Source organism: Quercus lobata, chromosome 12, assembly GCF_001633185.2.
Source record: "Quercus lobata isolate SW786 chromosome 12, ValleyOak3.0 Primary Assembly, whole genome shotgun sequence".
Taxonomy (NCBI): domain Eukaryota; kingdom Viridiplantae; phylum Streptophyta; class Magnoliopsida; order Fagales; family Fagaceae; genus Quercus; species Quercus lobata.
The window spans coordinates 18,662,258-18,677,904 of record NC_044915.1 but is presented as its reverse complement, the minus strand read 5'-3'; the positions used below and the strand labels follow the sequence as shown (position 1 = coordinate 18,677,904).

The 15,647-nt window shown below is 32.4% G+C and overlaps 1 protein-coding gene across 1 annotated transcript; it reads left to right on the top strand.

The window, feature by feature from the left end:
• The first annotated feature begins 12,059 nt into the window (after positions 1 to 12,059).
• Positions 12,060 to 13,991, top strand: LOC115969798 (galactinol synthase 1). The gene is made up of 4 exons (XM_031089410.1): positions 12,060 to 12,580; positions 12,772 to 13,092; positions 13,199 to 13,333; positions 13,483 to 13,991. The coding sequence occupies exons 1-4, from the start codon at positions 12,248 to 12,250 to the stop codon at positions 13,702 to 13,704; spliced, it is 1,011 nt and encodes a 336-aa protein (XP_030945270.1). The 5' UTR covers positions 12,060 to 12,247; the 3' UTR covers positions 13,705 to 13,991.
• Positions 13,992 to 15,647: the final 1,656 nt, after the last annotated feature.

Genomic DNA, 15,647 nt, shown 5'->3' with positions numbered 1-15,647 from the left:
AGGCGTAAAACAATTTCCGTTCTCATTTTCACTTCAAACAATTTCCGTCTGAGCTCTCTCACACACACTCGAAGCAGCAAGTGCTATCCAAGCTTAGTCACACCGACCTCCACCATCTCCCTCATGCCAAGCGCCTAAGATCCTCTCCCTCGCACAGCCGATCCTCTCCACGCACAGTGAGTTTCCCTTTTCCATTTCTTAGTCCGATCCACATAGCTCATTTCTCAGTCTGATCCCCAAAATTTCTCAATCCAATCCACCCTCATTTCTCAGTCCGATCCACCCTCTCATCACTTCATTTCTCAGTTCGATCCACCCTCTCATCAACTCATGCACTCAGTTCGATCCACTCTCTCAGTTCATTTATCAGTCTGATACACACAGCTCCAATCCACACACCAAAAATACAGAGAAAACAAAAGCCGACCCACCCTCAAACCCATAAACAACCCAACCTCCATCCCTCCCTCATCTCTTTTTGAAACCAAACTCCATAGAAGTCTTGTCTCTATGCCTCTATCATCTTGCTCTCTTAGTACTGGGCTAAGCCATGGCTGAGACCCATTGGCCTTCCACCACCGCTAAAGCCACCAGTGCCATTTATTCCTCTTTTTGTCCCTTTTTATTTTCCCCTTATTTAGCTTCTTTATTATTATTATTATTATTATTATTATTATATATACTTTTTTTGGGCTATGACTGAAATTTCCCCATTTTTATTTGGTTGATAATGAGTATTGGGTGTAGCTAATGTTGAGTGGGTTGCAAAAATTTGATGTGGGTACCATGGGTTTGGGTACAAATTTAATGTAAAAATAGTTGTTGTGGTGAGAGTTGGTTATTGGGTACAAATTTGATGTGGCTATTGTTGTTCTGTGAGTTGTGAAATTTGATGTTGGTTGTTGGGTTTGAGTTTGGATTGTTCAAGTTTGATGATATGAGTAGAAAATATTATTGTTCAAGTTTGATGGTATGAGCAGTAAAGATTAAGTCTAATATATTTATTTGTTTATTTATTTATTTATATAATTATTTACTTCATATAATTATTTATTTATTTATATAATTATTTATCTATTTATATAATTATTTATTTATTTATTTACTTTTTTTAATTATCCATTTTTTATTTAAGAGATAAACAAATAAATTATCCATTTTTTATTTAAATATTGATTTAAGAATTTAATTTTGTTGGTGTTACAATTATACAGAAATAGAATGTTGTGATTTGTTGGTGTAAATATTGATTGTGATGGTGTAAATATTGATTGTGATGGTATTATGTTGTAACTTTTGTTGGTGTTACAATTATACAGAAATAGAATGCAATGTAATTTGTTCATAGGTGTAAATATTGATTGTGATGGTATTATATTGTGTACGTTGTTGATGTTATAATTATACAAAAATATATGTGCATAAAAATTTTGGTACTCGTTATCAATGTGGTTTGGATGTTTTCTGTTTGTGGCTGTTTTTATTTACTGTGTAATCAATAGCATGCTTGTTTACATACCTCTTAAACCACAGTGTTTGTGATTTTTTAGATGAAGAAAAAAACCAAAGTCGCAATTCTTGCCTCAGTTGCATCTGTCCTCCTTGTGGGGGGTTGCATTGTTAAGGAAATTGTGGCGTAGACGTAGATAACTGCCTAGAGCGCCTTATGTTAATCATGCAGCCGAGAGAGAGGAATACATAAATAGTATTCTGCATGGAAGTGAGAGATATTGTGTGAATCAAATTAGGATGAAACCTATAGCTTTCCACCACTTATGTCACATCCTCACTGAGGGGGAGCACGTACGCCCGATTATTCACATGTCTGTTATGGAGCAAGTGCTCATTTTCTTACACATTATTGGTCATAATGTGAGGTTTCGTGTAATGGGTAGTCAAATCTATAGATCAACTGAGACTGTTCATAGATACTTCAATATCGTCCTTAGGGGGGTTCTGAAATTATATAGAGCTCTAATAAGACTACGTAGCGAAGATACACCCCTAGAGATAAGGAATAGCAGAAGGTTCTACCCATATTTTAAGGTAAATATTGCGACTTGTGTATTTTTGTAAATTGTGAAGATTTGTGTGATTTTAAACCATTATGTTTGTCGAAAATTAGGATTGTGTTGGAGTAATAGATGGTACACATGTTCGTGCATCTATGCCACCTGAAATACAAGGAAGATTTCGTGGTCGTAAAGATGGAACCACGCAAAATGTGTTAACTGCCATTAGTTTTGACTTAAAGTTCACTTATGTATTGGCTGGATGAGAAGGCAATGCACATGATTCACGTATGTTAAATGATGCATTTGCTAAGCTAGGGAGATTTTCAATTCCTGAAGGTATTATACAATTACTTCACCTTTTAGGTTTATTAGTTTAATAAATATTGTGCGTTTTCCTAAGCATAGTAGTGATTGGTTTAATTTTTGAATATATGTAGGTAAATATTATCTTGGTAGTGCTGGGTATGGTAATAAAAATTGAATATTGTCACCTTATCGGAGTGTGCGATATCACTTGAAAGAGTTTAGTGATTGTCCTCCTGAGAATGAGCAAGAATTGTTCGACTTCCGACACTCTTCATTGAGAACTACCATTGAGCGACGGTTTGGAGTGTTGAAGAAACGTTTTCGAGTCTTGGATGCAGAACCATTTTGGTCTTTTGAAACCCAAGTGAAAGTAGTGTTAGCATGTTGTGTGGTTCATAATCACATTATGGGGGTTGAACCAAATGACCATATTATGGAAGATGTAATGAACCAAGTAGAGTCTAGTGACCTCCAATAAGAAACACAATCACGTCGGGAGTCCATTGAAGACAGTGGACTATGGAATGCTAAGAGAGATGAGATATGCCAAGTTATGTGGTCTAATTATACTAGGAGTGAAGAGTAGTACTTTATTTAGATTTCAATGATTGTAATATGTTTTTTTTTTTTTTTTTTGTAAAGACAATGTATTTACTATAGATTTTTGGTGGTGTAATGAAAAAGTATTTTCAACATTACATTGTTATTTGATGGTATTACATTGTTCTTTCCAGTATTAGCATGTTTCATTCTGTTGTGCACATCTATAAGCGTGGTTGAATGTGTGTTTGATTTATTGTTCATATTTCGAGCGTAATTACTAAATGCTACTCTCATTTTTAAATGCTACACTCACTATACAATTTTCATATGTAGTAATGTCAAAGGGCAAAAAGAAGGTGAGCAACAGCAAGCAGTTCAGGTGGCTGCCACTCATGCACTCAACGATGCTTAGGCTACTTGCGTAGGAGGCTGCAAAGAGCAACAAGCCGTTTAGCACTTTCAAGGCAGGCTCCTTTGCTACAATAGCAAATGAGATAACTGCCCAATTTGGGGTTGAGTGGCACCCCTCTTATGTTGAAAATCGGATGCGGACTCTAAGGACCATGTGGTTCATTATTCAGACTATTAGAAAGAAGAGTGACTTTGGCTAGGATGATAACCTAAAAACAATAACATGCGACGCGAAGACATACCAAGAAGAAGTCATGGTATGGCTTCCAACTATATTTTCTTAATATAAATGATAATATATGTTTTTGCCTTTTATAATCTATGAATTGAGAACAAGACAAGGTTGCTCAAGTACCCTCTTTATATGAAATTTATAGTGTCATTCTTTTTAGGATTCCATTGCTTTTATAAAGTTTTTCAAATATAACTTTCATGCGCGGATCTATTGTAAAATCTGGTCTTAGATTTGTACATTATATTTTCTGTTGTACTTATCGTCAAAATCATGAGTTATGTCTCCTGTTCCCTAACAAATTTTTCTGTTTATCATTGACCTAAATCATTTAATGGCATCTATATTGAATTTATGAGTGAAGTGATTATTGCATTGTTATTATACATTCCTTTCTCCCTTACAGGCGCATCGAAAGCATGCAGAGTATCTAAACAAAAAAAATTGAGATGTATGATGAATTAGCTATTGTTGTGGAGAAGGAGACAGCCATGGGTGGCTTTTCTAAGTCCTATGTGGATATTGAGAATGAGCCAGACAATAGGGATAGTGCTGAGTTTGTTACAAACAATATGGAGGAAGGTGTGATCGAGAAAGGGAAGAATGCAGTCGAGTCATCCACCACTGGGTCGGGAATTTCCAAGTCCCGCAAAAGAGGGCGTGCACCTTCTAATGCTGATGATAATGTGCTAACTGATTTGTCTGATCAGTTGAAGGAAATAGTTGTGGCTCTGAAAGAAATCAACCGGGACCCAGTGGATTACACAGTTCTTTACAATGAGGTCATGGCTATGATGGCGGATGGGTATAGCGAAAACATGCTCGCAACTGCGTTTGACCATCTTTGTGAAAATGAGAAGGTAGCACGGGGATTTCTAGTCAAGAATGTTAGGCTGAGAAAGATGTGGTTGGATGGTTTTTTGTTCTCACAACTTTGACTTGTCTGTTTCATGTTAATTGTGACGGTAGCTTTAGGAATTAACTTTTGTTGTAGTACTAGTATTGACCTACCATTGTATTATATATGTAGTCTTTTGTATTATTGGGACGATATAATTGCCCAAATTATGTATTTGTACTGTTCATATACCACGAGTAGGTATTATTTTTGTACACCATGGAGGTGTAATACCAATGGTGAACGATTGATGTGGCTGTTTTTATATAACTATTATGGGTATATTCAAATGATTATTTTTTATGTTGAAGTGGATGATTATTTTTGTATTGTTACAGATATGTCTAGGCAATGCAAGTGCTTGAATTTGGATGATTATTTTTGATGTTGAAGTGAATGATTAGTTTTGTACTATTACAGGTTTGTCTAGGTAATACAAGTGCTTGAATTTGTAAGGCATTTCATATTTTCCATAAAATGATCCACAAACCAAACATGGGAATTGATTTTCCGTAAAAAAAGAATTCCATTTTTCGTAAAATGTTTGACCGAACCAAACATGGGAATTGATTTTCCGTAAAACAGAAAGCATTTTCCGTAAAATGTTTGAACAAACCAAACACCGGAATTGATTTTCTGTAAAACGAATTTCGAGGCAGCCAAACAGCCTGAATACATTTTCCTTTTCCGAAAATAGCATTTCCGGAAAATATTTTACATGAACCAAACACAGCCTAAGAAGGGAAAACTTTTTGAAGAGTGTTTGGTTGGAAGTGGGAAAGGGGAAAATGAGGGTGTTTTCTCCTTGGACTCACCAAAAGTTTTCTTCACAGGTCTACCAAAATGAAGAGAAAACTTGGTGGAGGAAAATCTGATAGCTAAATGACAAAAATGCCCAAATGCTATGTTACTCTTTTTTTTTTTTCTTTTTTTTTTCTTTTTTCTTTTTTAAATTCCAATTATAACAAGTGAAAACTTTTTGTTCTCATTTTTTTTCTTTTGCTTTCCACTGGACGTTGTAGTTGCCTCTTTCTTTTTCTTTTTTTTTTTTTTTTTTTTTTTTTTTTTTGGCCTTGGGCATGAGAATGTTTGTTTTGTTTTTCTTCTTTGTTTTGGTTTAGACGTGATTTTTTTTTTTAATAAATTTGGGTGATTGTATTTTTCTTGGTTGTTTGTCATTTTTTTTTTAATTGGGCATCATTTTTATAAGGATATATAAGTAAATTTATAGAAACTTACTTTTTCTATCCTTCCAATTTTTCACTTCCAACCAAACAAAAATGAGAAAATTAAAATATTTTCTATCCTCTCACTTTTCCATCATTCCACTATTTTCTATCCTCCTACTTTTTCACCTCTTTAACCAAACGGGCCCTTAAAGTCGGAGATACCGATAGTCAAATAGAGAAAAGAGATTCATGAGAGAGAGATTTGCTATTTATGTTGTTGGTTGGTTTTTAGATGGATTGATTTGTGTTGCTTAGTTTTGGGCTAGATTGATTTACGTCAAAGTGTGCAAGATTTAAGTTTGGGTATAAAAAAAAAAAAAATTTAAAGGTAAATTAAATTAGTTAAAAAAAAAACTTTGGTTTATAATTAAAGTACAACTAACGCGGAGCTAGACAAATCCCGGCCCCCTTAAAAAAAAAAAAGAAAAAAGAAAAAAAAAAGGCAATTAACTTGGAATGATATTTGTATTGATAAGAAACTTTAGCTATAAGTTCTTCGGCTTGTTTTCTAAATAAAACTTTGGCAATAAGGTTTTTTTTTGGATAAAATATTGGCAATAAGTTTCTGAAGTTGCATTAGATTTAGCCCAAGTGTATAAACCATAAAATAAAGTCCCATATGGAGCCAAAATGAATCATAGTGTTAGAGTCAGAAGCCAATAATGCATATATTACGACCTTGTCCTGGACAAAAAAATTAAAGGCAAGTCTGGTAGTTGTCGCCGTCGGATACTTACACAATTTAGAGATTACTTCCAAGGATCAAAATTTGAGGGTGATGTCCATTGTCGATACCTTTTTTAAGTTACTGCTGATTTGAGGCATAAGCATGGGGAGATTAATTTGTCCTATGTAATAACTACTCTTCCCGTCTCTTTCCCCCTTTAAAAAAAAAAAAAAAAATTTATTTATTTTTAACAAATTGCATTCTTAGATTTGTAGTATTAGTCTAATCCTTGCATTTAAAAAAGAAATAATATAAAATTTGAAAGATTCTTGCATTTTCAATTTAAGCAATCTATCATTGGATATTATTATTTTGACAAATAAAACCCCATGTCAAAATCCTCTATTAAATTTCGATGGAGTTAATTACATCGAATAATTTTAGGAACACCCTTAATTTTACAGTTTATTAACTTGTATAATTGCGAGTGATAAATACTTTTTACTTACTACTAATTATATGGATCTACCAATTGACAAAAGTAGCACTCATGTGATATATAGGCCTTCTTTTTTTTTTTTAAACAATATTTAAAAGTGGGAAAATTTGAATAGTGAATATTTTTGTTATGAATATTAATTAGAAGATAATAGTTGAATAATAAGAGTTTTGATATGCATAACACATGTATTAAATTAACACACAAACATACTATCAAACAAAATGGTTAATTATCAAAATTGAAACTCGCCAAAAAAAAATTAAGTATGATATTTGTATTTTTAAGCAAAAAGTTGCTTGCTTATGTAAGATTCTTAACCATACGTTCTTTAATATTTTTTTCCTTGCCTTGAAGAAAAATACTGAGTGGCACGAACATAGTATAGAAATCTCCACGTATTTACAGTAATGAGGAATTGTGAAAAAGCACCTAGACAGTTTAAGTTCTTCAGGATTTTGATTGAGATCAAAATTTATCTTTATTATTTTTTGGCATGTAGAGCAACCTGTGTTCACAAATCAAAAGAAATTTAACAGTAATGCTACTCTTGCCTTTCTTTCTATACTTTTTCTCAAAAAATTCAATACCGTTAGTACTAAATTTAAACTTCTCATAATTGAGTTTTAATTTGGAGAATTAATAGAGTAAAGTTCATTAAGGACATGAATTGAGGAGATAAAAATGGTTAATTGAAACACTTGTCTGGAAGAGTTTTCAAACATATATAAATCATCCAAAAGACTTGTGAGTTGTGAATTGTGATAGGATTGTAGAGTTTATTTTATTTTATTTTATTTGTTTGTGTATGCATTTTTTTTCTCTCCCATTTTTACTTTCTTTTGGATAAGAATCAAAACTTCAAAGAGCTTATGCTTATGTCATGCATTCCATTTTTCTTTAAGCTCTATGTCAATTTGGAATTTTGCCCAAATATAGGATGATTTAATTAACAAGACAATGATACATTTTATACAACCCATAAAATGATTTGTCTTTAAAGTTTAAACAGGAAAAAGGGTACAAATCTTAATGAATGATTCGTAGAATTATAGTCAGTCAAGCACAAAGAAAGTTCGAGGCAATAGACCAAAATGTTTAGCAAAAAAAAAAAAAAAAGACAATAGACCACAAGTTTGAATTGGCTCTTTGGATCTGACAAGTGTCATCATCTGTACCCTCAAATATCACATGGCATACTGACAGTCATGAAACTGAAGCCTGAACCACGAATTATTTATAAAATTTCCTTAAATATGAGGTTCCTTTTTAAATTTAAGTCCATGTCGTCTAGAAAGTGGGTAGGTATATGACTGGTATCTTTTCCTAGTAGCTTCCATGTACACGTCTTACATGTCAAATCTTTATCAATAAATTGTTAAGTCCCTAAAAATTAAAATATTTGACAAGTCATTATTTAAACACAAATTAAAAATTTATTTATTATGGTGTTAATTGTTAATGTACACGTACACCAAAAAAAAAAAAAAAAAATTGTTAATGTACACATCAATCATTCAATTAATAAGTTAAATAGAGAGCCATAAACAATTCCGAAATTAGCAAAAATAAAACAATTCTGAAATTTTGAAACTTAATTGATGTTAACTTTTTATTTTTTTTTTATTTTTTATTTATCAATAATTGTTGTTAACTTGTTATAAATGTATGTGATCTCAAGTCCTCCATTCCATAAATTGTCATTTTAGTTTCTTTTATAAAAGTTGATAATATTTTAATATTTTCCACAAAAGAAAGGAGCATTAAAATTCTTATTAAAAGTCAACAAATGAACAACCACAATCAATGGGTTATGAATATTAGAAAATCTAAAGTTTGAGAGCTTCCCAAATCTAATTTGCAAATCCATCTGCACATTGATTTGCTTTAAGGTAAACAAGCTTCATTGAAGAATTATGGAATGTCCTCAAAAAGTTCCCGCAATTAAATAGAAGAGATTCCATCTGTTTTCAATTTAAACCACCTAGGCATGGTTTTTTATCACTTCACTTGATTTGGGCCTGCAATCTAGGAGGCTTATTTGACTCCTATTTTTATAATATCCAAACACGTATTTCTTTCACATTAAAAATTAAATAACAATAATTAAACACTGCTACTAGACGGCCCCAAAATGTGAGATATGTCACCAGGAGAATGAAACTACGATTTGGCAAGAAATGCTTGGGCTCGGGTGAGAGGTAAAATACAAAAATGGCCTACTGATTCAAACACTGAACAGTTTCCCCCTATTTAATAGAGCTTCCATGGTATGTACTATGTAGTATTGAAGAAACTAAAATATGTTGGTATGGGCAATTTGAAACGCTGGGAATAAATATTATTTTCACCTTAGCAAATATTGGATATGGCTCAAATTCTATTGCTAGATTACAAGAAAGTAAATAAAGTTTCTTTGCTTAGGTCCAGCAACAACTCATTGTCTTTGGACCTCAAAGGAATCCGTTTTTAATTAATTAAAGAAGAAAATTACATTTTCGCCCCTACATTTTCACGTGTTTCTCACTTTGGTCCCTATCTTTTATTTTCATTACTTTTAGTCCCTATTTAGAAAAATGCTATCTATTTTAGTCATTTCCATCAGTGCCTTAATAGTAAAATCTTACGTGACAGACAAAATTATTAAAATAATAATAAAAAATTTTATTTTGACATTAAAAAATGCCACGTTAGCATCTAAATTTAAAAAAAATTAATTTAATAATTTTAACTAAATAAAAAAATTTAAAAAAAAATAAAAACAAAAAATCACATTAATTAAGATCTAAGTGCGTCTTGAAGAAGAACAATAAAAATACAAACTCAGATCTAAGAACACAAGATTAAAATCCAAAAATCACAAACCCAGAAAATAAGAACAGAAAATTAAACTACAGATCAACGTCAAATTAAACATACTTAGATCTGGCTTTGTAGTGGGGGCTTCTTCTTTTACTGTTGAAATCAAAGGGGGACATTGTTGGGACTTTCTGACTAAACATTGAGTGTCGGGCTCTACATTTTTGGGTTCTTAGATCGAAACCTCGAAGGCCCTCTTTATTATTTCTTTCTTAGCTCTCTGATTTGTGTTTCTGAAGCTCAAAAATCTTAACTTTCTGAAGAAATTTCTAGGTTTTTGCTTTCCACACTTTACCTTCTCAGCAAATCCTATCATTTCAGCTAGTTTTTTTTGTCTTTGCGTCTTGGGGTTTCTTTATTTACCAATGCCAGGGGTGGCTACACATACATTTCAGGGGGTTCATTTGAACCCCTTGACTTGGGAAAAAAAATATATATATATATATATATATATATATATATAAAATATTGCTTTACTAATTTAATACTTTTAAAATATTTTTGCACACTTTATTTTAAATCTTGCACACTCTGATCATATATCAGCTTATCTCACAATCAAATAACAATTTATTGTATTATTTATGGATGAATGAGTGTGGTTGTGTGAGTTAATAATTATACAGTGTAAGTGGAATTGAGTTTTTTCATTTAGTTTAAAATATTTTTATAAAAAAAATTGACAAATATATAACCACAATTTGCATAAAAACAAAAAATTATACAAACTTAACAAAATAAAATGGTTATTCTTATATTGACAATAGATAATGAAAACTGATAATAAACTATCATGAGACGATTTCAAAATATAAAAACTCGTAAAAAGAAATTGTAAAATTTCATGTATTTGTGTGTTTTTGTTTTCGATAACTTAATATATTCAAGTTTTTTTTTTAATTAAATTTTTATTTAATTTAAGCTTCTTAATGACCCCCTTAGAAAAAATTTCTAGAGTCGTCATTGACCAATGCTACTTCTTTTTTGGTATCTAGTAGTTTCCACTTAAACATTTCTTGGTTTTCCGGAGCTACAAATCTAGCTGTTATAGAAAAGTTGGTCTTTTGCTTTTGTTTTCTTCTGTTTTTGAAATTTCTTGGGTTGTGTATGCGTTTAGGTTAGCTTGTTCGTTTCAAAGCTAGGGCCTGTTTGATTAGTTAGTTTGAGTAAAGTTATTTGAGTGTTTTTGATATACATGTGAATAAAAAAGTGTATTGAAATGTGTGAAAAGTTGTTTAAAATGTGATAATTGTTGTTTTGAGTTAGCTAACCAAACGGGCCTTAGTCTTTGAAGCTCAGTATGAGTGATTTCAGGCTCTATTTTCTTCTGTGTCGACACTAATTTCTCATGGCTCTGTTAGGTCTTCGAGTTTCTTAGAACTACCAGCAGGCAATGCTAGCATTGTTTAGAATGAAATGCCAACTCAGTTTGTTGTCGTTGTTGTTGCTATTGCTAACTGTAATCCCAACTGTTGTGACTCTTGTGAGATCTTTGTGTCCATCATTAATTTTTTGTTCTTATTTTCTGGGTTTGTGATTTTTGAATTTTAATTTTGTATTCTTAGATTTGGATTTGTATATTTATTGTTTTTGTTTAAGACACACTTAGATCTGGATTTCTCAATTAATGTGATTTTTGGTTTTTATTTCTATTTTTAATTTTTTTATTTAGTTAAAATTAATAATTTTTTTTTAAAAATTTAGATATTGATGTGGCATTTTTTAATGCTAAAATAATTTTTTTATTATTTTAATAGTTCCGTCTGTCATGTAGGACTTTGTTGTTAGGACATTGACGGAAAGAATTAAAATAAATGGGCGTTTTTCTAAATAGGGACTAAAAGCTATGAAAATAAAAGATAAATACCAAAGTGGGAATAGCGTGAAAATATAAAAACGAAAATGTAGTTTTTGCCGTAATTAAAAGCATCTGTTTTATTTTTATCTTTTTTTTTTTTTTGAAAAGGTTATTTTTATCTAATTGATTAGCATATTCTGTACGTGTTGATGCTGCTCTAGTTATATATAATACAGTTTTTCTTCAATGATAAATTTTGTATGATTTATCTCTTAAAAAAAAAAAAAAGAAAACCCCTCTCGCACGTTCTCTTCCTTTTACTTTAGGGAAAAAAAAGTCTCGTACGTGAGATGCACCGAGTCAGACTCACAAACCATATACTAAAATTAAAGACATTTCTAGTCTCTTCCAAAGCTACTGTACTATTGACGTAGGCGGTAGGCCCCCACTTTCCAGAACGTTCATATGACCCACCAACCACCGTTGGATCATCATTGAAGACACGTGTTAGTCACACAGCCCAAATATCAACCCAAAAAAATAAAATATGTACAACGAATTTGGTCGAAATTTCTAGCTCATTTCCATTTATAAATACTCTTACACCCTCTTCTCTCACCGCTCACACAAAAAACTCCCACAAGTCTATAGCCATATCCCACCGAACACACAAAGCAACCAAACCCTCTCTCTCTCTCTCACACACACACTCACAAGCATAAACGCACACAACCTTCATTCTAAAGCTTATCACAACCTCGCGTTTGAGCTTTTATTTTTGGGTTTTGAAATGGCTCCTGAGCTAGTTCCTGCTGCTGTGAAACCAGCTAGCTTTAGCAAGCCCGTACAGACCATGTTGAACAGAGCATATGTGACTTTCCTAGCTGGTAATGGAGACTATGTGAAGGGCGTTGTTGGATTGGCCAAAGGGTTGAGAAAGGTCAAAACGGCGTACCCATTAGTCGTTGCAGTGTTGCCCGACGTGCCTCAAGAGCACCGTCGGATTTTGGAGTCCCAGGGATGCATAGTCCGTGAGATTGAACCCGTTTACCCGCCTGAGAATCAGACCCAGTTCGCCATGGCCTACTATGTCATCAACTACTCTAAGCTCCGTATTTGGGAGGTACGTACCTAATAATATCACTACTTTACGTTGTTTTTACGCCCCATCCGGACAGAACATTCACTCTTTTTGTAATTGTGGTTCTCCTCGGTGCTAACACGTGCCGATCTGGGATGGGAGACTCGTGTGGACTTTGTTTGCATCATTTTTTTTTTCCTCGAAATTAATATTAATGTTGCTTATGGATGCAGTTTGTGGAGTATAGTAAAATGATTTACTTGGACGGAGACATTCAGGTGTTTGACAATATTGACCACCTCTTTGATCTACCTGATGGGCATTTTTATGCTGTGATGGATTGCTTCTGTGAGAAAACATGGAGTCACACCCCACAATACAAGGTTGGGTACTGCCAGCAGTGCCCTGACAGGGTCAAGTGGCCCGCTGAGATGGGCCAGCCACCTTCTCTTTACTTCAACGCTGGAATGTTCGTGTTTGAGCCCAGTTTCTACACCTATAATGACCTCTTAAAGACCGTCAAAATTACCACTCCTACCACATTTGCTGAGCAGGTACGTATTGCGAAATTGATATATGGTTAATTGCTCATGGGTTTCTTAGTAATTTTGGGATTGTGCTAAAATTTGTGATTTATTTATACTAAATTTGCTTTTGCAGGACTTCTTGAACATGTACTTTAGGAATATTTACAAGCCTCTCCCTTTAATTTACAATCTTGTCCTTGCTATGTTGTGGCGTCATCCCGAAAACGTGGAATTTGACAAAATTAAAGTGGTTCATTACTGTGCAGCGGTGAGTATTTCTATATCATATATTATTCATATATGATCAATTTTATTGTTGGGTTTGGTTAGTGTATATGTGTATATATGTATATATATATATATATATATATATGTATGTATAGAGTCTAATCTTTTTGATTTGTGAGACTATTATAGGGATCAAAGCCATGGAGGTATACAGGGAAAGAAGAGAACATGCAGAGAGAGGACATAAAGATGCTTGTGAAGAAGTGGTGGGATATATACAACGATGAATCATTAGACTACAAAAAGCCAGTAGAGGTGGCTGATGGTGAAGAGGTGAAAATGCAGCCATTCTTGGCTGCTCTTTCCGAGGCTGGTGCGGTTCAGTATGTAACAGCACCATCAGCAGCTTAGCTAGCTTGGGCATCTAAGGATGAATTGGACACTAAAATTACTCAGAAAGTTAGAAATGCAGTTGAAGTGAGAGAGTTAATTTGTTAAGAAGAATATATATTCCTTTTTTCCTTAAGAAGGATGTGAAAATGTGTCGGGGATTAGGGAATGGGAATAAGCTTTTGCTTTGTCTATTTTAATCTTTTTGTTGGTGCCGTAGTCCTTTCCTAAATTAATGTTTATAATGTGTGCTGTAGAGCCTTGCAATAGTTAAATATGAATACATGTGTTTTTTACTTGCCCTTTTTTTCTCTGGGTTGGTGTGACATTGTGGGCTTTTAAGAGCCTCTTTAGGAAATTTATTAAATTTTTTGTACTGAATGAAAAATAAACAGTAATTTTTATCTTTTATTTATCTATTTTTTAAATATAATTTTTAATTGATTTTCTATCTCATTTAAATATTATTTTTTATTAAATATTTATTTTTTTAATAATTATATATATATTTTTAATATATTTTTATTTAACACCTTGATTATTATAATAAAAAAAATTGAAGAATAAACAGTGATCTATTATATTTGATGAGTTATCGATCATGAGTCAAAAAATTATAGAAAATATTTTACTTTGGATCATGTTAACAAGTGCTTTTAGAGTACTGATTAAAAATTTAACTATAAAAAATTTTTATGAAAAAAAAAAATAATTAATGTTTTGATAATTTATTTTATTTCTTATAAAAATTATGTTAAAATTTTTTTAAAATTAATTTTTAACCAGTATTTTAAAGGTATTTATTAGTTTTTTTTTTTACTTTTATATAGACTTTTAGAGATGCTCAGGATGAAATTGGCTTGTTGTGTGTACGTGATTCGTATTCCAATTGTAATAATTATACCCAGTTCCCCATTACTGCAGGAGCATGGCCGCATGGGTGTATGCCTATATCCTCTTTCCTAGCTATATGTGTTGGGAGTTCACGAGTCATTAGTCATGACTTATAAATTACATGTGAGCTCACCTCCCATTAAGTTTCTTTTGTAAGTAAACAATCAAAACAAATGCATAATTCTCATGAAAGGAGGGATTTTGACTTTTAAAACTTCTCAAAACAAACGCATTAATTATTAAACAAACGCATTAATTATTTCCAGCAGCTTATACAGTAACCTTTTTCTCTTGTGGTCCAAGTTAACTGATCTCATAGATATGAGGGGTGGGGTTTTGTAGGGTTGAGGAGACAAGCCTTGAGAAATACTACTAGGTGACATACTGACATGGTATTCATGACCCACCTTGACATGTCTGCTTATTGGGTACATGATTCAAGGGTAGGAAAAATTTCAGCACAAATTACGTCTTAATTAGTTTGGCCCGTTAGGGAGGGTATTTCAAGTAATTTTTTGAACATTTTAAATAAATTTATACATATTTTTACATATTTTTATATTTACACGTATATAAAAAACATCCTAATAACATTATTCAAATTTTTCTACCAAACATCTTTCAGTTTTCGGATTTCCAAATCTCCAATAGCTCGTCAAACTTGATTATCCAATTCTTAGACATCACATAAAGCCTGGTGGTAACTATCCTGAGGATAAGATAAATCAAATCAATATAATCGATCCTCTAAATCTAGCAAAAATCATAACTAGCTCACTCATCCACTCATGTTCACTGCCCAAGACTGAAAAGAGCTAGCCTCTGATCTTTCATTCTCAGAAGTAAGCCCGCTATACGTTTACAAAAAGGAGAAGGATCATGATATCACTTGGATGGTAAATAAATTATTTGAATTTAGTTTGAGATAGAATAGGGTTTCTTAAATAGATTAGTATTGTTATTTATTTGTATTCAGATTAGCTCCTATGTTTTAGGATATGATTGGTATCTAAATAGGTTAAATACATTAATGAAAATTAAACAAAAAATTAATCCAAAAAACCTATCTT